This window comes from Acipenser ruthenus, chromosome 27 (assembly GCF_902713425.1).
Source record: "Acipenser ruthenus chromosome 27, fAciRut3.2 maternal haplotype, whole genome shotgun sequence".
Classification (NCBI taxonomy): domain Eukaryota; kingdom Metazoa; phylum Chordata; class Actinopteri; order Acipenseriformes; family Acipenseridae; genus Acipenser; species Acipenser ruthenus.
The window spans coordinates 6,080,522-6,104,612 of NC_081215.1; the positions used below are offsets into that span (position 1 = coordinate 6,080,522).

The 24,091-nt window shown below is 38.9% G+C and overlaps 1 protein-coding gene across 2 annotated transcripts; it reads left to right on the forward strand.

Moving 5' to 3' along the window:
- Nucleotides 1–1,940: 1,940 nt before the first annotated feature.
- Nucleotides 1,941–23,084, forward strand: LOC131701886 (putative beta-lactamase-like 1). Of its 2 annotated transcripts, none has more exons than XM_059002501.1 (7): nucleotides 1,941–2,011; nucleotides 7,532–7,679; nucleotides 11,527–11,633; nucleotides 12,696–12,853; nucleotides 16,727–16,974; nucleotides 18,335–18,440; nucleotides 18,680–23,084. In XM_059002501.1, exons 1-7 carry the CDS (start codon nucleotides 1,952–1,954, stop codon nucleotides 19,656–19,658), a joined length of 1,806 nt encoding a protein of 601 aa, XP_058858484.1. In that variant the 5' UTR covers nucleotides 1,941–1,951; the 3' UTR covers nucleotides 19,659–23,084. The 2 variants fall into 2 exon arrangements, with proteins under 2 accessions (XP_058858484.1, XP_058858485.1); XM_059002502.1 differs by lacking the exon at nucleotides 1,941–2,011 and adding an exon at nucleotides 5,232–5,514.
- The last annotated feature ends 1,007 nt before the right edge of the window (nucleotides 23,085–24,091 follow it).

Below are 24,091 nucleotides of genomic sequence, written 5' to 3' on the forward strand. Positions count from 1 at the left end.
CTTTGTTTTTATCATGCCCTTCATTATTAAATTGATCCAATTAGACCTCTGACCTGGTACTGTTTAATTATGCCTATGGAATAGGGCTTGTGGACTGGAGTTGCCTACCCGCTGGACAGTTACCAACCCTAGTGCTACTTTGAAACAGAACTTGTTAACCTGTAGGGTTGACATCAGGAATTTTGAAAAGAAACACAAAAACTAAATGGAAGGCGCAGTTTAAAACTCTCTTGATAACATCTGTATCCAGTGTATAATTTAATTAACTGACAGTATGTGTCTTTTGAAGAAATAGTGTCTTGGTTTAACAAATCAAGCAGCAAAACTTATAATGTGTGTCTGTAATGTGTGATTCACCCTTGTGCAGTCCCATGCCACACATTACATAAAATTAAAAAATAGGATGTGTGTGCCCCTGCAAGGCATACTGAAAACATTGAGACCAGATGGCACCTTTAATGACCATACATTAATGTGCATCAATCTTTAATATGCTTACTGAAGTTACAAGATGGTTCCTGCATGGAGGCACGCATTAATTGCTGGCCAATGTAGGGACTGAATATTTGTTGCTGCGTGAAACAGATTGCTGCTTACTCAGTAGTTATAATAATGCATGTGTTTTTACTTCTTTTCTATAACTTTTTTGGCTATTTTATTTGCAGTTGAAAGACATCAAATTTTGTTTGGAATATGTTGTTACCTGCAACTGCACCACAGAAGTTAAATTGAATTAAATGAAATATATAATCTAATACAATTAACATTATCCTGTAGTAAGTGCTTTATTGTAGTAAAGTCCTTTGGTTTATGTGAAAATCCTGAAGCATCCTTATTGTGTCATTCTAATCATTATGGTAAAGATTGTTTTATGTAATCTATCAATAGTATCCCCATTTCCACTTAAATACTGTATTCAAAGATTATATTCAAATACCTCTATTACATTATAAATCCAACTATGAGGAACGTATATCAATATAGATTTAATAATTAACAAAGAATACATTTTTTAAATCACAGCAAAGGGCTAACACAATATAAGTATAACCTACATTATGCTATGTGACAAACAGAAGATGAATAATAAGACTGATGTGTTTTTGAAATCATTAAACCATTAGAAATGGGCTTCACTATACAAGATAGAGAACGGAAGGAACCACACATGCAGTGCAATTTCTGTTGTTTTTTAAATGGAATCAGGATTAGAAAAAGAATTTCCCTTAAATGCCCTTAGCATAATATTCATTTGTGATAGACTGATTATCCTAAAGCATTCAAAATCTGCACTGTAACATGAACTGTGACTGCACACATTACTAAGTGATTGAACTAGATATAAAAACAGCGACTGCCCAAACTGTGGCCTTCCAGCACAATGTATAGCTTCTATGGATAAGTAACGTCTCTCAGTATGTTACCTTTCCAATTATAAATAAACACACTTTCCAAATGATCCTCAATAGCAATGCAGAAATGGCACTGCAAATCAATGGTTCTTTACTAAGGGGTTCTTTACAAGGGTAGTAGGATTGAAAGTTTTCACATGAAAGATCTCATGGGATAAGATGATACTGTATAGTTTTTACAAGATACTATCAAGAAATTATGCAAAGGATTGCCTAACTGCACAAAAATAATTATGTAATGACAAAAAAAGGATAAAATAACTATGTGAAAAAAATTCCCATAATATGTCTTATTTAGCCAAGATAAACAACATTGATATAATGCACTGTGGTTCTGGAGCGGTTAAGCCAGTCCAGATCAATGAACGCAATGCTAGAAAGACAGGATTATGGGCCACAGTATGTTATATGGGAGGTTGGTAATGCTGTTCAGCTTTTACATAGAGAACAGTGAGAGGGAAGAGTTTAAGATTCAATCGCTGACAAAAGACAGATAAGTAACTTTTCTAGTTTTCATTTGTAGGGTGTTTATCGTTGTCATGGGGAAATTTGGAAGTAAAATGCTGAGAGAGACAGCGATGGATGGGATTCAGCCTCAGGTAACGGTTATGTCTTACGGACAGAAAATGTCTGCGCAGCTGTATAGATAATATTGAGAATGTAATTACATGAATTGGAATTATAACTCCACCCTGCTTTTTCCCCTGGGTAAACTGAGTTGAGTAAACCTTCCTCTCACTTACCGTTACAGCAAAAAAAAGGTAATAATAAAATTAATTGATAGCCTCTGTTTTGCCTTGTTCAGTTCAAGGTTTAAAGCCTGCTTCTTGTTTTCTGTGCTTTGAAACCTCATTAGGCACCAGCTGTGTGAGTTGGAGAGATTTATTCCAGTTGGCCAATGGACTATGACATTGTATAGTAATACAATCCTGGTCTCTGGGACCCCCTATGTCTTCTGGTTTTCATTCCTACTGAGCTCTTAATTAGCTAAACCCTTAGTTGAACTAATACTTAGCTTAATTAGACATTTTTACTTGTTTTCAGCTCTTAAACAGTTGCAGATTTCAAGTTAGATATAACATTTTATAAGTAACTTGAACTCTGCAACTTTTTAGTAGCTGAGAACAATTAAAAAGGTATAATTAAGCAAATGATTAGTTCAATTATGGTTCTAGTTAAGTAATTGAGAGCTCAGTTGGAATGAAAACGAGGAGACACAGGGGGTCCCCAGGATCAGGGTTGGGAAGTCCTTCCTTAGGTGCTGAGATCAGCAAACCTTCTCCTGGCTTGCAAAAGGCCATTACACCTAATCAACTTGATTATAAAAAAAAAATGAATTCATAGCCTTCGTTCTGCCAACAGCATTGTTCAGTTCAAGGTTTACCAACCACCTATTGCATCCACTGCATAGAAGCTTATTTGGTAACTTTCTGCAGTAGAGCATTTTTTTAATTTATTTTTTGCCAGTTGGCAATCAATTGAGTATGAATGTTCCGAGTTGTATAACTGAGTCTATTACAATCAAGACAGTTGGAAAGTGCTGAATATACTCTAAATATCACTACGCTTTGTAATAAGGATCTTTGGGATCTTTGTTTGTCTTGCTATTTGTTGAGTTGCTCAAACTTTGCTAAGTCACCTCTCCCCTGCTTTTAATTAGAATAAGTCACAGACTGTGTTTAACTAACTCAAAATAACACAACCTTTCTGTCATGCTCCTCAAACCATTCAAGCACTGGCATGGTGGACGGGTGCAATATCATCTTGAAAGTAGCCATTACCAGGGTACTTTCATCACATTATATGCATCTCTAATTCAGGGAGATGACAAATCCATTCTGGTAGAAAGGTCCTAATAAAATCATCAGGCAGTGTATGCTCTAAACAATGAGACTAACCCACGTAAATAGTTTAACATTATGCTAGATTGTTGGAGACTCCTGGGTGAAGTCTACACTACTGGCTCATACAGTTGCTTTCATTCTACAGTCCAGCTTATTTTCTATCTATAAATCTGTATAATAGAATAAGATGCTCTAGCCCATTAACATACCGTTTAATAGGATCCACTGATCTGAAAATAAATTACACGAGCTGTCAAGAACGATCTCTTCTTCATGTGAGAAGAAGAAACTGAAAGTTCCTCTCACTGGTCAGTTTAGCCTCGGTGTGCAGTACTGGAGTTTTTCTTTTTAATGTGGTGGTGGGAACGCAAAGGGTCTTGTGCAGGGCTAGTTGTTTTAAAATATTTTATATATATTACAAAAAAAAAAAAAAAAAAGTTCCCCCTTCATCAGGAACCCCCTTCAGGGTGTTGGGCCCTCTTTGAGGCGTTGGGCCCCGGGGAAATTTCCCCATCCTCCCCGACCTCTCGGTGGAACTGGATGTTACTAGCTGCAAAGGATGTCAGTCAATAGGGGAGGCAGCTAGTTGTTTAATTACAGAAGGCTTTAAAGGGGCAGGGGACAATTTCCACCAATGAAGTGCAAGAGAAAGCAATGTTTCAATAAGTCAAAAGCAAATGGTTCATGACAAACATATTTTACGGACTGGAAACGTTAAACTAGGTAGCATAACACATTTTTGTTTTTAAGCCTACTGCTCATTGAATTGTGTTCTCTTCCCCGTATAAAAATACAATATTAGAGAATGACATGCTTAACAGAATGTGTGCACCGTAAGGGCTCTGGGAGGTGCTTACCTATTTTAATTTGGTGAATCTGTGGAATGTTTGAATGACAGGTGGTGAATGATCTGAACTGAGCTGAAACATTCAATTGCTAATGCACAAAAGCACACTTGGGTATTCAATCTACTCTCCCTATGCTTCCACCATGGTCTCCCCTTGTAATCTTGCTTGTACAGTTTATTTATAGAAGCAATAACCCCTATGTGATTCCTTTTAGCTGCTGCTACTAATCCTGGTGTAAATCACAGCCAGCCACCACTGAGTTTTAGCTTTCCAAAAAGAAAATTCAGGAGGTAGCCAACAAGCTTGCCTGAATGACTTGCCACTTGTAAGCGTCCCTAACACATTGTATAATAGAATGACTCATGAGCAAACCCACTCCAGGTTAAGAGGCTGCTGCCGCTTAAGAACATTATATTGTAGTCCCTTTGGTATGGTATGGTAGTCCCTATGTTAGACATTTCAGTAATTATCTGGGGATAGGAACAGCACCTTCTGGAACCCAAGCTCCAAAGTTCCAAAATATAACCCAATCATTACATTTTCTTCCTCATCACATATCAGATTACACCTCATCACATATCAGATTGTACTTTCTTACACATACTGTTTATGGGCAGGTGAACAAATCCCACTGCTACCACCATGTATGGGCAACCTTGCACAGATTGGACCTTCTGGTACCAAGACAAGGACTTTATCTGGTGACCGAAATAAGCAGTTCCTTCATCTATGCTGGTAGGAGTTCCATATATTAGCCTGCTTGTCTTGGTCTAGCCTTACCTTTACACACACAGTTTAATTGTATGTGGGATATAAGAGATTATTCAATAACTTCTCTTTGGAATCATTTGGTTTTATATTGATCGCCTTATCTAATCAGATATTATTTTAAAGTCTAAACCAGTTTATCTAAACCTAGTTTCTCGTACTGGTAAATCAAAATACGCTGCTAGGGTTTTCTAGGAGAGCAATGGCTGCTTTAGTGTGCAACTGGCCAGTGTTCAGAAATGAATTAAAAGATTAGACCTTGCTCCGCTGGGCTTTAGTGGAGCAAATCCCAGAGATTATGATGTCAGGGGAGATGGAGAGAGAGAGAGAGAGAGAGAGAGAGAGAGAGAGAGAGAGAGAGTAAGAGAGACAGAGAAAGAGAGAGAAAGAGAAAATTGAATTGTTAGTAGAGTGGGAATCAGTCGGATTATACCATGATCGGCAAAGGAATGGGGCCCCTAAGCCATATCCCAACCCAGCATCCCGCAACAGCTGCTGCCGTGAAGAAGCCCCCCCTTGGGACAAAAAAATACAGCATTTTGGAATTTGTTTGAAAATATAGTAACCTAGAAATTAATTTAAATAGTTCTGACATGAGTTTACTTTGAGGTGTTTTTCTGCATTTAAAAAAACAAAAACCTGGTAAGTCATTAAAAAAATATTTAAAATTGTTCTTTTTGAAGTTTTGACTAAACTGAAGCAGCTAGATGACCGTGAATTTTGCTAACTGAGAAAGATGACTCTGTCTTCCAAGCTGGCAATGACAGCTGACCTCAACAAAATGTAATTTCTAGCTTCTGTTTCTTTGAGTTTGGCTCGGTTTCAGTGGCACTTGCTAATGGTGAATTGAGAAATGGGATCAATTGCTCAATGTCATTTTGCTTATACTTCTTTGAAAATGTAAAGGTGCCCACTTTCCATCTTCTGTAGTAGCTTTTCATGACAATAAAGTAGCTTTATTTATTTGTTTTTAAATATGAGGCTGGTAAACTCATTACAAACACTATCGCCACTGCAAGCAATTTTAGAATAATCACATGCAAGTTGCAACCTACTGAAAAAGGGTTGGGAAAATATAATTTTCTTTTGAAAAGGTTGTTTTCTATTCTAAATTCTGTTTGTCTGCTTTTCTACTCTCATCACACGGTAATGAAAAGCATGATGGAATGGAACTCCATTTCCTATGTTGATTGAGGGTTTGGTAGCCCCAAGGAAAAGGTCAGAATGGGTTGTACAGTTATGCAACTCTGATGAGTATTACCGATCCAGGGATACACACTGTGGTACTGCAGCAAACACCTGCTCTCTACTCACTCAACATTGTGACCATGGCAGCTGACAAGAAGCTTGATCATTTTGTTCATGCCATTTTTGTTTGCTAAAAGAAAGTTGTGTAGCATTCAGGGCCTCCTGCAAAGGACAAGAGTCTATAAGATGTATGATATAATTCTATTATATAAGTACTGTATGTAGCATCAAGAAGGTAAAATGACAAAATAACAGTAAATAATATTAATATTAATGCTATCAATAACCATAATAAAAAATCTAAATAAAAACCTTTGAATAAAACAAGAAATGAAGAAGAACAAAAGATTAAACAGAATGGCTAAAAAAAACACATACAATAATTTTGTATGACAGGTTAAAAAAGGTAAACTACAAAAGAAAGCCTTTCAACTTGACTTAAAAATAATGACCGATGCAGCATCTCTAATAGAAAAGGGCAATGGGTTCCACAACTGAATGCACATTCTCCTCTCCTTTTCCTAGAACAAGAAAACATAACATGTTTTTCTATAACTTCCACACAGGAAATCCTGGTGATGCCACTGAACCCTGTTCTAAATTAAATTTGCTGCATGCTATTTTTATCCCATACTGTGGATGTAGGCAGAGTGAGATATTTAACATCAGTTCACTGTGAAAAGCAGTAATGTCATTCACAAGAAGCACTTTGGCAAGATTTTATGTCAGTTCATTTACACATTCCCTAGTAAATATATCACGAGTCTGTACATCTAAAGATAAGTAAACTTAAATAAATTGAAAAGTTAGTATTGTGGTACCATTATGATACCAGAACCTCACACTGAAGAAACCACTGCAGGATGCTAGTGCCCTTTGGTAATAGTGCTGTATTATTCTATTATATGACAAAGTCAAAAAAGTATATGCAATTTACAATATTTTACAGTTTTACTACTGTATGGGGTGGTTAAAAGTCACATGGAGACAATGGTGTAGAAATAATCTGGTTGACAGAGGACTGGAATTTGGTAGGCCACATAAACAGAACACCAGAGATGCCCAACGGATGGCTCTTGAGCTATATATTGTGCAATAAAATCCAAAATATTTCTTGATTTACAGGTAAAGTATTTCATATTGGGATGATAATGGGTTTGAATACAATGACAAAAAGTACAGTCAAAATGTAAAAAATATGTTTATCAAAGTGATATTGTTTTTACAGCTCTTTCAGTAAAAAATACCTGGCACACAATGTCCCACGACAGCAGGAAAGTCTACAATTTCCTAAACTAAGAAATTTTAAGGCTGTCAAAATGGCTTTTTTTGGTTGCCTCTGGAAACATTGATAGTAATACACGTGGATGTGTGGTTAACATATAAACATCTTGTTTGCCTTGTTTTCCAGCAGCCCACAGGGAGTGTCCAGGGCATAACCAAAGGTATCAGGATGGAGGTGAAGTGGACCCAACTGGGCATGGTTTTCTTCCTGCTTCTGTCCATCGTCATGACTGGTTGCTTCCTGTGGCAGTACAAGCTTCCCAAGATTGAGGAGGGTATGTGAGCCAGCCACCCTCTCCTGCCCCTTAACCTAAGAGTGTGGTACCTACCAGAGCCATTCCAGTTCAAGTGGGTCCATGTGGCAATGTGCCCCGCCCTTGTGTGCATTTCTGTGTTGTATGTTACGTGTGCTGTGTTAATGTTGGTGTATAGGCATTGGTACACGGGATATAAACGGGTCTGTGTTTCACGTGTGTTTAAAAATGTGTAATTGTATTTAAGCACGAGGATTGCACATCACTTCACGTGCATTTAAAGTATTTAATATGTGAGCACAAGGTTGCACATAATTAATTCACGTGCTGGGATTCAAGTGAATAATTAATTAGTAATTGAATCCCAGCACAACAGTATATATAGATGCACGTTTTACTCACTCTGGGTTGTGTGTTCAGGGCGAAAGAACAGGAGAGAGTGAGGAGAGAAAATAAACCATAAAAAGTAAGCAATTGCTATGTGGTGCTGGAGGACCAGCACGGTAAGTGTTTGTTTAGTGTTCGTCCCTGTGTGTCAGTGTCTGTTCGTTTTGTTTGTCTATTTATTTTGGCGTAAGTGCTGTGTCCTGTGTTTTGTTAAACCTTTTTATTTATAATAAACCGGCGCAAGCAAGCGCCTTCATCATTTCATTTCATCTGTCCTGTGTGTTATTCATTTCCTGGATCTGACGGCACCACTTAGCCAGCCGTGTGACAGTCCATCAGTAACCACAAATGGAGGAAGCACCTCCTGAAAAGCTGGTCTGCTTGAGATGGAAGGACAACTCTGACCACCATACTGAACCTCCAGGTCCAAATTGCCACAGCTAGTGAAAAATAAATTACTTGTAAGGAACGGTGAGAAGGTACATCTGTATAAGGTAGTGAATGAGGACTGAATCTTGTTCTCCAAGTTGAGGGACCAATGTACTGTCTATCTGTAATGCAAAAAGACACATTTTGAAAAGCAGATGACTGACTCTCATTAGCAAACAGAGGGAGTACATTATAACCTTGCCATTGTACAACAGTCCTTCCTTTTGATAAAATACTGGAAATGGTAAATTATGCAACTTTTTCAGTCACTTATTAAAAATGAATTAAATCTGTCTTTTAATCCTGTGGAAATTTGTAACGCTTATTAAACATGTTGTTTTAAATATGTAATGTGAACAATTCAAGAAGAATGTTTACAGTTTCACTGATCTTTTGTAATCCATAAAGAAAACTGGGAATAAAGGTTGCTTGAGTTTTTAAAAATTCTGTAGTGCTATGCATGGCTTGAAGAATAGGGGCACTGAATAGGATCCCCCTATCAAATTCATTAAAGCAGAATATTAGAAAACTGAGAAAGCACGCCTTGCAATAAGGGCAACTTTTCGCATTGCAACACAATTCTTTACCCATCTATCTATTAGTCTGGCTGCTCTTTCACAGTGGAACCCCTTTGCAACACATAGGCCCCGTGGTACGAGCTATGTGCAGTAGCATCTTTGTGTCAAAGCCACCAATCATTGAGTTGACTTGCAGGTTAACAGAGGACAGTTTCTGGTGGAGCATATCCTCTTTGAAACGTTACATTCTTTGTTTTATGCAATTTCACATCATCGTAGGCCACATCCAATACGTACTGCAAGTCATCCCGTCAACATATGGGATTTTACCTTTAAGTGGCTGCATCTCTGAATGTATTGGAGATGGGCTCTCAGGGTGCTATAGGTGTTTACTAAGCTTCCACATTTGCAGATATTAGCAAACATACAATATATACTAACTGCAGTAAACCACAGCTCAAACTGTATTTTTCATCATGTAATCAAAGAAACTACAAAATTGTATTGCGTAAGTCACCAGAAGCCATAATAGTAGTACAATATTTAATGTTTGATTTCTAAATGTCACATTTTTCAGTTTTTGTCAGTTTTTTGTTTATATGGAAAACTACATTATTCAGCAGGTTTAATTCAACTTTATAAAGCTAAATTAATTAGCAGTGTGGCATAGTGGTTAGGGCTCTGGACTCTTGACCGGAGGGTTGTGGGTTTAATCCCTGGTAGGGGACACTGCTGCTGTACCCTTGAGCAAGGTACTTTACCTAGAGTGCTCCAGTAAAAACCCAACTGTATAAATGGGTAATTGTATGTAAAAAATAATGTGTAAAAAAAATTTAAAAAATAATGTGATATCTTGTAACAATTGTAAGTCGCCCTGGATAAGGGCGTCTGCTAAGATATAAATAATAATAATAATAATAATAATAAAGTCAAAATGACCTGCTGCTGTAGCATTGCTGCAGCCTGAAGTATTGAACTTGAAAGTAGTTCAAGGGAAGCTAAAGGAAAAAAAGTTACACAAAAACAGTACCACAAGGAACTTGCTAAACCCTGGCTTGCTCAGAAAGATAGAAAAGTGGTCAAAGCAAAACAAAAAAAGAACACAGGAGAAAAAAACAGTAGGCATTTCAAGTTAAAATATTAAGAAATATCAAGATATAGATAGATAGATAGATAACAAAGAGGATGGCATTATATTAGCACAATGCTGCCTTTAATACCTGTGGCCCAATAAAGGACGCAGGTATTAGAATTGAACACAGCACTGATTTTGATTGCCAAATACAATGCTGGTTCTCTGAAAATTAAGCCAGTGTGCACTAAATGGATTAGAAGTTAATCAACCAGCAAATTATTATTTTAAATGGTTTGTAAACAAATTGAGAGGGGAGTTAAGTTGCGCACGGATGATCTCCAATCCTGTACGTACAATTATATTGAACACACACCTTGAAGTATAGGGACAGATGAAAGCCATTTAGGGAGCCAATCAATGTGGCACCGTCTTTAAAATAATATAAAATAAAGGTCAAATGTTCCACCCATCACACTGCATTGGCAGTTCAAGTTATTTGAATATCTGTTGTATGAGGTGAAAAAGATTTACCTGATATAACCTGGTATTTTCACTAGAAAATAGATGCTGGATAAGTTGCTTTTGGTTGTGAAAGAAAGACCTAAAACCCAGTTGTAACCTCTTACCAAAGGGATAGGCAAGCTTAGCTTTTTCAGTGCAGTTCTTTGTTCCAACCAAGTCTTTTATTATTAAGCCTAGTTTAACCTACAAGGTACTGGAGATGATCTCGAAGTAGTGAGTAGTTGTTTCTTGATGTGACCTAGCTGCAAAGAAATGCACAGAGTCCTTTTCTTCAAACATTAGTTTGGTTTATTCAATATATGCTGGGAATCATTTTCCCATTACAGGGCAAGCAGATTCCAAGATGCATACGGAAACAAGCTCGTTAATACCCATTTGCACCTGGGCTTTTGTCCCTCCCCCGTTCCTTTGTAGATCCAATCACCACGGGACAACACCCTGTAGGCTACCCCTGCGGAGGGGTCCCATGTGCAGAGACAATGACGTGCTAAAGTGATCTAAAGGTTGCTATTGCTGAAACTAAACTAGTTGTGGCTTTATTTATGTTTTGTACTTGCTCTTTTGTGTTCTCAGACTATACCTAAACTATGCTATCTTGGTCATATCGATCCCTCCAGCACTGGGTAATTGTAGTTTCTTCAGCTGCTAACTCCCGCTGATGTTTTATGCACAGACTTCTGGGTTTGGCCAATTTCTGCCGAATAGCACTATTTGATGAAATCTTGCACTTTTCAGCTTCTTATACGTTCTCTGCCACTTTTTCTGCAAAATGAAGAGTGTACAAAACTGCAAATACTTGCATCTTATATTGCGTTAATTCTTTGTTTTCCATGTATTCCAACAGGTACTTAATCATAATATTTTACTTTATCTATTAAATCCATGCCTTGCAGTACTCTGATGCAGTGAGTCTCACTTGTGTATTGCTTCTGTGCAGCTAACAGGTCATCAGGCAATGATAATGCTGAGCGAATGTGCCCCCGGTTCCCCGAACCAGCCCCCCTAGAGCACCCCATCCCCTCTCTCAAGGCGGCGCTTGAGAAGGTAGGCGATCAGGCTTTATATTTCAGAGAACCGAGAGGTTCTCATTATCGCTAGATTCCTGGAGGTTTGCATCTGAATGAGTTAATAAGTGAAATGAGTTTTATGGTCTCAATCCAGCCCTCGCAAAACCCCCTGCACAATGTGACACAAGGGCCACTGCCAGGGTGAATGACAGGGGGTGTTAGGTGATGATTGAGCTGTGAGGAGAGGTTGGTGCTTGCCAGACGGCATAGTGTTTAACTGTAGCCCATATCTTTCGCCTTTCCTTAATTTCCCTGACATAAACAAAAAGACAGGACATTAACAATGTGCCTGACTTTCAGAATGTATGCTTTCTTTAAAGAAGTCTGAAGAATATTTGGTATCCATGTAACTTTTCCAGCTTGTTTTGATGATGGTTTGGAGTTTATTCCCTTCTCCCGAAACACTTCTGTTTTTATGTATTCTTGCAAATGTATATCTTATAAGTCAAGTAGATATATTCAGCTGGTGCCAAGAAGTTTTACTTTAGGATCGTGGAATGTTTTTTTAATTGAATTGCTTTCTTGAGTTAGACATTTGGATAAAAAAAGAAAATATCAAAAAATAGTAGCTGTTTAAAACAATTTTCTTTAACACTATATAGTGAATAGGATGTAGGATGAGGTGGGGCTATTTCACTTCCATTTTGAAATGATAATCATAAGCGTTCATACATATAAAAACATAGTTTACTCAAAATGTACCTCTCCAAGGTTGCAAATAATCCAACACAAGACAAGTAGACATTTAATTGACTATTTATTAACGAAAAGGATACTCCACCCCCAGACAACAATGTGGGGCGATCCCACCTCACCCCAATACAGGACTATTCCCCCTCATTAAATGAATGAAGCATTAACCAGACACAGGAGAACTCCAGCACATTGGCGTGTACTCACCCTGGGGGTGGAATAGTCTCACCTCACCCTAGTGAGAATGGTATGAAAGCCACATGGTAATCCATCCTTAAATTAACTCAATGCTGATGTGTCCCTGGATAATCCACTGTAAAACCTGACAGCTGTATATCCCTGCTAGGTGGACATGCTTCTTCGACACACCATCCATGCCACCAGCCTCCCATCAATGTCCGCCATCGTCATATATAATGACACTGTCCTGTGGACTGGCAATTTCGGCAAGAGAAATGGATCAGACCCGTTCTCTCCCCCGCCTAATGAATACACAATCTACAGGTAAGGATCAATTCATACTTCTAGTGCCATGCCTGTGATGTGCTTGTGTTGACTCCAAGTGGGGGGGATCTATAGTAAAAAATAAATGTAAAGGCATCAGCATATAATATAACAGAAAGACACGGTTCAGATTAAATAAAAGGCAGTCACAGATACCACCTAGAGACGGGGGCAGAGATTGGAGCCCAAATAAATACGTAACCCTACAAGCTAGCCCTTAAAATCACACACCTCAAAACACTTCATAAAAGCAGTGTGAGAAACTGTGACGGTGCAGTGGGTGTGGATGTGGAACACACGTCACAGAGTCACTTATAGAGGTGCAAAAACTCTACCACAATGGTAGAGGGTGAACTTTATTAAAAGGGAAACACAGTCCAAAGCAACAAAAATACAAATCATAAGTCCCAATAGAGTAAGTCCCTCTCAGCTCTTTGGGGTGGTGAAAAGTACAGGTGCTCAGGTGCTGAAGTGTCCAGTTCAGTTGTGCGGGGCGTGTGATGTCCAAGGTGAAAAGTGCTGGCAGTAGTGCGGCAGCTCCTTGGTGTCAGGGATCACCCTGACCCCAGTCCTGATGATAAACAAATCAAAAACACATAGAAAACACACACACACACACACACACACACACACACACACACACACACACACACACACACACACACACACAGAGAGAGAGAGAGAGAGAGCTCAGCAACCCAGGTTTAGTATTCCCTCAAAGGCCCTGCACTTACAGAATGACAGCCCTTATATACTAGGAGACTCCACCCCATGATCAGCGCGACTCAGCACACCTGCCAGTTGTCTAATACAGCACAGCTGATCACAGTAATCTTGTCCCCTAATATGGTCATTCCGCCCTGCACCAAGATGGCCAACTTCCTTTTCCGCCCCTCTCTCCAAGCCGGCCCGTCTCTGAACAGGCGTGCAAGTACCTCTGCTTAGCACCCTCTTGGGTCGGGAGGGAGATTTGCAGCTCAGATCCTCACGCTCCCTGTCACAGAAATGCACACCTTTTTTTAGAGAAATCATTGGCTAATACGCTACTTTAAACTCAGCAAAATACCACCACTGTTTAAGTACTAAAATGGGAATAGAAGTGACATGAATTACTTTTAAAGACTAAAATACACTGAAGAGGCTCACACCAAGATCTTGTTATTTTACAACGTCCCCTAATTTTAATGATTTAAAATCACTGTTGTGTTCAGAGCCACGTCTGTTTAGATCAGTTTAATAAATGGCAACAGTTTAAAATAATGGCCGCAAATGCCGATAAACTCCAATGCATTAGCTGCTGTTCCTGTGCTGTTCCACTTGAATTCGTCATGATCTTCAGGACTAGAAAAATCATTACAAAACAAAACATGTTACTACTATGCAATACTAAAACCTATGCAACCATTATTTTAGTGTTACTGAATAAACTCCAGGGTCTCCCCTTGTTGGTTGAGACCTGAAGCACTACAATATTTACAATTCACACTACTGTAGTTACAGTACATTTAAACAGTCCTTTTAAAATAAAAAAGCAGTTTATGCACAAATTCTCACAGTTCACTGAATATAAATCAAACCAGCAATAAAGATAATGATTAGTGTGATTCTACCAACATCCAGGCGACACCAATTTGAAGTCAGATGTAGTCTTACATTCTCAGTGTCCATTTGAAAAGGAGTGGCATACGAACAATACGACACAATCCGCAAACTGAACCTTCATTTTACAATGCTGGATACTGTATTAACATTCCAAATCAAAAGAATAGGGTTGATAAAGCGAGGAACTAGACCTTCAAATAAAGCAAACAAGAACACCTTTCCCCAAGCTCTGAAGAATGCTGATCCAACTTCAAATACAACATTCTGTATAGAAAAAAAAAAAAACACACACACGTACAGGACTTCCTTTAAATACTTCTGCCCAAATTGAGTTATTGATTAATTACATCATTTACACTCAGAGCTTCAGTTACAACTGCATTTTGACATTCCCCATTGTAGAAACCTAATCAATATGCATTTAGTCTTTGGATAAATGTGTGTGTAGATTATCTCGCTCTATATATATAGAGAGAGAGATATATTAGTAACTTGGCCTCTCTCTGGTCAGTCTTGTTTGCCCTTTAATTAGCAGACCAGACACAGAACTGAACTTTTAGCATTTGTGCACTTTTATTATTTACAAAACAAACAAACAAAAAAAGCCTAGCTCCCACATGGAGCCCTAACTAAACTTAACAATCCTTAATTAGCACACTGCACAGCTAAGTCGTTTACCAGTCAAAACACTTGTTTCACACAATGCCTTTCTCTTTGTTCTCAGCCCCCTGGTAGTCTCCCCCAATGGAGCTTCAATCCCTCTTTTTATACTTTGTGGCTGTTCCCAATTAACACCAATTATCTTATTTTGGAACAGCCACATTCTCACATGTATTTGGCAGGGATAGGATTTAACCCCTTCCCTGCCAACCACCACCAAAACCCACAACACTTTCACTCTCTCTCTCTCTCTCTCTCTCTCTCTCTCTCTCTCTCTCTCTCTCTCTCTCTCTCTCTCTCTCTCTCTCTCTCTCTCTCTCTCTCTCTCTCTCTCTCTCAATCATGAAAAAAACACGCCTCTTTCTTACAAAGCAAGATAAATTAACGTAATATGTGTACAATTTCATGTGTGTCAACATAGGATTTGATACACATGTAAAAAAATAACACTGCTACTTTAAGTCACCTTTTCAAAAGATACCTTATGTTAGTTTAATCGAAAGTGAAACAACTTCCATAGTAAATATTTCATTTTTTGCTGTCACTTGTTGGCACAATTTCCATCTTACAGACTCTTGTCGTTTTAGTAACACTCTCGCAATAACAGCAGCATCACTGGAATTCATACACTGCCATTGTTAAAGAATACTCAAACGCACATTTAATAACCTATTTATGACACTTTAAAACAGAACCTGTTCAGCTCACACATTCTGAGAAATTGACATGAGTTCCTATTATGAACTTAACAGTTCTAGCAGCACCACAATACTCACTAAAAGCTTGGCTACTGTACTTTTGTCAAGGCTCTGTGTAAGAGGACTGTCAATTAATATGAACCATTCTCAAAGCAATTTCCTCTTAGAAGCTGTTAATAACAATGAAGGTTCTGAAAGCAGATTCCGTTCCATTCTGCTGAATTACAATGGGCCTTTTTGTAAAATAGGAGCGCCATGGTAACAAGAACTGAACAACAACTCTCGTTTTATTAAATCTCATGGCAATCTTGTTTTTTGTAGCAGAGGTTTTCAACTCAAGTAGCCAGGTTTTTGAGTTTCAAGCCAGTCGTTGACTTAAAACACTCATCCTATACTCAAAAATCACAGGAACACTTTGTTTGGCATGCCATGAATACATTTTGAATTTTTACACTTACCCATGTATTGTAGTTCCTTTACATGTTAATAAAACAGTCTGCAGCTATGCAATATCTTAAAATGTGTACATTGTCACAAGTGTGCATATCTATGATATATGCTTCCCTACAGGGCAAAGCTAGATTCTGGACTTGAATAATATGTAGTAGAACTGCTGCTTCAGAGTTTAAATGGTTTGACACACATCTGGCCTGGTGTGTTAAACTAGACACTTCTGTTCCAACACCTTTTGCACAAAGTAAAGTGGCATATCTATTAGATTCGGAACTTGACTTGTTTTCACTCTTTCTTATATAGAATCTGTAACCTTTCTTTCCTTTGTTTGCTGGAACAATGATCTCTGAATCTGTAATAAAATGGACTAAGAGTTTTTACTCAGGTTCCCACACCCCAAAACAGGTAAGAATAACCGAGCATCTGAGAACCACGGTTTAACAGCGACATTCTCCCACAGGATCACAAGCTTGTCCAAGATTTTCCCCACACTCATGCTGTACCGGCTGTGGGAGGAGGGGAAGGTGACCTCCCTAGACGACCCCCTGGAGAAGTACGTTGAGAACTTCACCATCAAGAACCCCCTGGGGAAGGCCAAGGACTCGGAGCACAAGTACGTCACTGACGGGCTCATCTTCCACGACAGTGGGGAGGTGCCCATCCGGACCTCCTCCGTCACACTGCGCAGGATGGCAAGCCAGCTCTCCGGTATGGTCAAAAATAAAATATTTACAATGGAATTGTCTTCTCGTATAATGAGAATACCATAGAGTATAGTTGCAAAAATTAACTACTGCCATATTATTGTTTGTAGGTTAAATTTTGGGGTCATGGTTCCTACTTTGCATCCACTTTTTAATGTGAGCACCATCTATAAACAGTATCGTCTTTCAATATTTATTACATCTTATAATGCTAAACATACGGAAGACTGAATTTGTTTAAAAAAACGGATACATATGATTTGATACATATGAGGAAAATAAGAATGCAGCAATAGACAAGTTCATTTTTACAAACATACCCTCTAGTAGTTTAGTAGGTGAAACAACTTCTAAATTTAGCTCTAACAACTAATTTTCCCATCTTATAGACCCTTTGTTCTTTCATTAGGAATAAGAAAAATGCATGCTTCTATTTGAAGTTTATTTTTAAGTCAATTTTATAACCAAGTAAACTGGTTCAAGGTCAGAAAACTGAACTTGCAGAAATATGTTTTGTGAGCAGATTCCTGAACGATTACAAATGCCCAGCAAATCAATACAATTCAGCACTTAAGGCTTGCATGAAAAGCACCAGTGTACTGGTAAATGCACAATTTTGAACAAATGATTTTCCTCTGGAGTCCTCTTGAGCTCTATTTCAGTTAACATTGTTAGTGTCTACATGCAGGCTTTGAGTGATATTTCTAGGACAGCACATGTCCAGAACTACCCTTATAAACATTTAGTATGGTAAAAGCATAGCAAAGTGTTATAAAGCACAGTGAAAGTATGGTAAAAGCATTGTGAAGCATAGGCAAGCATTGTACAGCAAATTAAATAACCATGGCAACCAATGGTAAACTGTGCAAATGTACTATGTACAGACACAGAGGTAACTACATCATAAGTTACCTTGAAAAGTGTGGGTCTGTCTGTAGCTGTGTATTTATCAATCACCTCACTGACACAACGCTGGGTTTACTTAATATCTGTGAAAGGTGAGTGACTGACAGCACCATAAAGGGAAACTCTTATTCTGTACACAAGCCTGCTATTGTAGAGGATGAATTGCTTTAGGAAGGTGTGAGATTGACAGTTCCCTCCGATTATCCACAGGGCAAGTGCACTGGAGGATTAAGTGATTGTCAAAAATGCAGTTAATTCTGAAACCATATATATATATATATATATATATATATATATATATATATATATATATATATATATATATAATATTAGTTGAGGGGCACAGTGTATTCATGACAATGAGGGCTTTTTAATGGATGGTTATTCTATACTATGGTGTATGGCTTTTTAATAGATGGTTATTCTATACTATGGAGTTTTTGATGTGTGCCCCACAGGTTTACCTAGAAGACTGCGAGCGACCAACCTGCTATGGAAGGGCAAGACACAGACAGCGATCAATCTGCTACAGGATGATGTCTTGGTGGCTGATCCTGGTACAAGGTACATTAGGAAATCCCAGTGTTCTGCAACACTCCAGGTAGCACAGGATAAAATGTGCCTAAAAAGTATAAAGTATTTATTAATTACACATTGGACTATTTTGACCTAGATGTTTTGAGACCCAAAAGCTTTTGGGCATATTTTGTACAAGAACAGCTTAATTTTAATTAGAGGAGTATAGCTTATGAACACTGAGGGTCTTCATAACTGAAACAGATAATTTCCCTTTCCCATCAAAGGTGTCATTACAGCAACCTAGCCTTCTCCCTGCTGGCTCATGTCTTGGCAGAGAAGGTGGTGGGCTCCGACTACCAGCGCTGGATCTCGGAAAACATCCTGGACCGGCTTGGGATGGAGGACACCGGCTTCGACATCACACCCACCATCCAGGCCCAGATGGCAGTGGGCTTCTATACCAGCGGGAACCCAGCCCCCCTCTATGATCTCGGCTGGTACCGCCCCTCGGGGCAGATGTACTCCACTGTGGCCGACCTGGCCAAGTTAGCTATGGTCTTCCTGGGTGCCTATCACCGCAAGCTCCTAGAGCCCGACACCCTAAAGATCATGCTTACTCCGCTTTTCCGCTGCGCCAAGGATTACTTTGCCAACCGGACGGGCACCCCCTGGGAGGCCAACGAACAGCTGGGCTATGAGGTAGTACGGAAGGACGGCGACTTGGATGGCTATTCTGCCACCTTCTCCCTGGTTCCCAGGCTCAAGCTGGGCTTGGTCGTCCTGATGTCTGGCACCAGACCCCAAGACGAGGATGTGGTAACCAAGGCTTATAACTACCTTATTCCAGCCATGGAGACAGCTTTCCGAGAAGCCAGTCGAGTGCTGACCCCGCCTCCCAACCCGGTCTCTTATGCTGGATACTTCACCTACAGCAACATCACCTTCTATGAGATCAAACCCGGGCCAGGCGGGGTCCTGATCATGCAACAGTTTGGTCCACACATCACGGATCTGATCCCAGAAAGGTACAGGACCATAAAACTCCACTACCTGGAAGACAGGGTCTTCCAAGTGGTCTTTGAGAAAGAATACCCCTGTGTCTTACGAGTCAGCACTGCCTCTGTCTCTCTGGAAGCTCAGGATGGGCAGCTATTTAACTTTTACCCCCTTGACAAGAAGGGTTTGTCTCCTGGATTTGACGCTCCAGGACTCAACACTTACAACGTGGTCCGGATTCCCCGCAGACCCACTTTTAACATTTAAACTATTCTTTATGGAAGACAAGAAAGGAGTAAGAGTGGTGGGATTTTTAGGAACCTGACATTAAGAAGGAATTTATTCTGTTTTCTATGAACTGCTTGCTTGATTTTTAGGGTATAATGGTGAATTAAAATGACACAATAACTGGGTTGGAAGGTCACACTAAAAATATACATGAGATTCATTTTTTCACCCTTATCAGATATCTGTCTTTCTTGTGCAGTTCAACACTGATAGAGGCTTAAAAAGCCACTTGCCAAGGGTTTAAAGGTTTCCAGTCTTCTCACTACATTTTAATTACATTGCTTCCCTGGTTAAGACACCGTGTGCATTCTGCATGGAACTGAAAAGTCATCTCCTGTTAATAATCAGTCATCTCTGCTTGACAAACAACCGTCTGCAGGTGCAAAATAATGTACAGGCCCCCTGCTTATTGAAATTCATTGAAATTGCTTTGATATCATTTATATATCCAGCACTGTTAGTAAATGAAGAACTCATGGTAATAAGAACACCATATGGTTGAATAAATCTCATGATAATTTGCTTTATGAAAATTCAGGTGATAATTCATTACAAAAATATAATAAGCATTCACAGACATGCAGTGAGAAAGGGAAGTTGCAAACAGTTTTTTTTTTTTTTTTTATTACTGTTTCACACATATACAGCGCTGTGCGTCACAAACAGTGTTTTATATTCAGCTTCATGAACTAAGTGCAGATAGAAGACCCTTGGGTGTATTTGTCTCAAACAAGATTCAAAACCTCCTGAATATAGCAAATGGTTTAACCAAGCAGAAGCAATGTCGCTTAAAACAACACTAACATTTTGCATTGTGGATATAGTCTGTTTTCCCATTCTACGAACATTCTCACAACACCTATCTATACATCGGTAGATGTGAGCACCACCTAAGGTGGGTTGTCTATTTGTGATTTGCACATGTAGCATATACTAAATTGGTGTTTATAATTTGGTTTGTTTTGTGTATAATCCTCTGCGCTGTAGGTTAGCCGATTGATGAAGGGTTTAGCAAAAAAGGACTAAGATCCAAGATCTTGCTGGATCAAACAAACCTAATCTAATAACTGCCCATACCACAGTAACTCAATAGTTTAATGGTTCTCTACCAAGGCTGTACTATGGTATACGCCAATGTCAGAATGGTACAACAGTGGTAACATTTTCATATTTGATATACCAATAGTGTGGTATCAACCAATACATCGGTGATCTGTTGCAGTCACTGGATCATATTCGCACCAGTATGCTACTGTATTGTGCAGTAGTTGTTCCAAATCCATTGTGTTGCCATTGTTGATGGTTATCGTCCAATGGTCATGTGAGTATTTTTTGAAGGCAGCAACATGAGAAATATGCAGAAATAAAAGGGTTTATTAATGTTCAGAAGTAATTATATCCCCAATCAGGTCAATTCGATACTTAAATACAAAATTGAAGGGGGATTGTAGTAAGAATAGCAGACACAGAGACAGAAGACTGCAGTTCAGCACAGCCCTGCTTTTTTATTAACACAACACAACAAAACAAAACAAAACAAACAAACAAGAACCAATTAAATCAATGCACCCAAGCAGAGATATCACAGAGCAGCAACAGGGAGCACAACCTGTTGCTACCAGTCCTTTCCCTAAACTAAATGGGCAGGCTACTTTTATATACCAAATGGTCAGGTAAATCAATTAATCAGTCAACACCTAGCCACATTCTCCAGGGATGGGATGTTAACCTTTATTTATAACAAAAAAACACTCTTTAAAAGTGCAGGACCTCAGCCCTGCCACACGAATAAGTTGTAAATAGCAGAGACGTACCAAACGCAGGTAATAATTTAACAGCTGATTAATCCCCTAGTTTTCATTTTAGATATCTCTACAGCTCCCTTGAAAACAATAAGAAAAGCCAGTCAGCTAATTAAACATCTCATGGATAACAATCTGAAACAATACTTAAACTGCTCTGCTCTGGATTGTGAATGATCTCCTGCTTAATGCTGATGCTGCTGCTCCCTCTGTGCTTGTCCTCCTTGACCTAACAGCCGCTTTTGACACCATAGATCATAGCATTCTTCTTGACCGCCTTCAGAAGTATGCTGGGATCTCTGGAACCTGTCTCTCCTGGATGTCCTCTTACCTATCTGGACGTATGCAGTCTGTTTTCTATGCTGGACGCAGTGGTGTCGCAAACTCTTGTGGTGCCCCTCAAGGGTCTGTTCTTGGGCCCCTTTTCTCTTCAACATCTACATGCTTCCCTTGGGTCACCTCATCCGCCAACAGCCTCATGTTTCACTCATATGCTGATGACACCCAGCTCTACTTAAAACTCGACCCTGGAAGCCCCTCTGCCATGGTCCTGCTCTCGGCTTAAATTCAAGACATCAAGGCCTGGCCTGCCAATTTTCTTCAGGTCAACACTAACAAATCTGAACTCCTTCTAGTAGGATCTAAAACTCAACTTAAGAATCTCAATATAGCTGCCCTGAACCTTAGAAACTGTCTGCTGCTGCCATCCCCCACTGTACGAAGCCTTGGTGTACTTCTGGACAGCAACCTCTCCTTTGATGCCCACATCTCATCTGTGGTCAAATCTTCCTTCTACCACCTTCGAAACATCTCCAAAGTCCGTCCCTACCTTTCCCTCCCGGATGCGGAGATCTCTGTCATGCATTTCTCTTCTCGACTTGACTACTGCAACTCTCTCTGTGGTGGTCTTCCGACACGCGCCATCAACTGACTCCAGCTAGTTCAGAATGCCGTCGCAAGGATCCTTACCAGATGTAAAAAACGTGATGCTCTCACCGTCGCACGCTTTAAATCAACTCTCAAGACCCACTTGTTCTCTCTTGCTTTCCATGCTCTTTAAGCCTGATATCTGTTATTAGCTGCTGTGTCTTTGCTACTTCTGATTTTTCACTACATCTTCTTATGATTCTATATGACATATGCAGCCACAATGTTTTAGACTTTTCACATCCTAGCCTTGTATTTATTGTATTATGCTTTGTTTTTCACTGTAATTAATGTATTATGTTTTTTTTTTTTTTTACTGTAAATTGCTTTGTGATGGTGGTCCATTATGAAAGGTGGTGTATAAAATAAAGATTGATTGATAAAAAAAACTAGCAAAAACAAATTAGAACTCGAATTTACCTGTTTCCACTGGTAACTATTTTTTTTTTCGCAACCATAGCAACACTGTGTCAGTCACTTTTTTTTGTCTTACCACCAAACTTTATGGACTCTTGTGATAGATATCTTACTAGCTCTGATATTATATGTCATAAAATGATTTTTACCACTGACTTTTTAAATGAAATATGTATTTAAGTAATGTGAATAAACCATTTTAGGGGAAAATGTGAAATGTTAGCCACTACCTCCCCAGGTAACTGAAAGAAAATGTAAATATTCCTTGGCCAAGTCTTGTTACTGTTCCCTCTCAAAAATTATTAATCAAAATCCTAATCGAAAGCGGCAGAACTGCTTACAGCAGGTTATTGACTTTAAATAAATGGTGAAGCTCAATGACTTATTACAGTGGCTAAATTATTTCAAACCAAAATTAATAATTAATTGACAGGTTCTGTTTTTTGGTCCTAATTTCTGAACAAAGAGCTGCCTGAAACGTATATTTTTGCATTATATTGAGTTAGCAACAGAGGATCGCACCCATGTCCCCTGTCTCAAGGTGCAGAAACCAGCACTTCCTGTGGAGCACACATACAATTCATTACCATCTGTATTGGTCTCTATTCTCAAACACAGGAATCTGAGGAAGAACTGGCCCTCCACAGAATGTAGGAATTGATAAAATTTGCTCCACACTTGTTGAATAAACTTATTCAAGTTTATTCTCCACCTCCTGCCCTCAGAAAACCCTTCTCCAATCAGTAATAGAACAATGGCCAATGATGATCGCATTCATTAAATTCAATTGTGGAGAATGTATGCAAATGAATCATTCATGGTATAAATGTGCGCGTGTTCTCCCAGTGGAGTTGTAGTTTGAATGGGACAATCAGTATTGCAACGCAAATTGCAATTGCAATCCCTCCTTTTCGGTAATCACACATACAGGAATACATTCAGATCTTTTCTCACTGAATTCCCCGCTTTGACACAAAGTTAGGTACTTTTTTGTAGGTTATTATGATTGGGTTTGCTTCTGAAACAACAAACATTTAACACGCTAATGATCTCAAATAATAACACAAAAAAATAGTTATTTTTGCTTTTAAATCAACAACTTAAGATGCAGAAATGCAATACTGAGTTTGAGAGTGTGGTTATATACATACAGACCTTTAGTAAGAGTTTGGAAAAAGTATAGTTTCCGATTTTACATGTTTACATGTTATTTACATGTTTCTGAATATTGCTTGTGGGATAAATTCCTGCAGCCGTTTTAGGTTT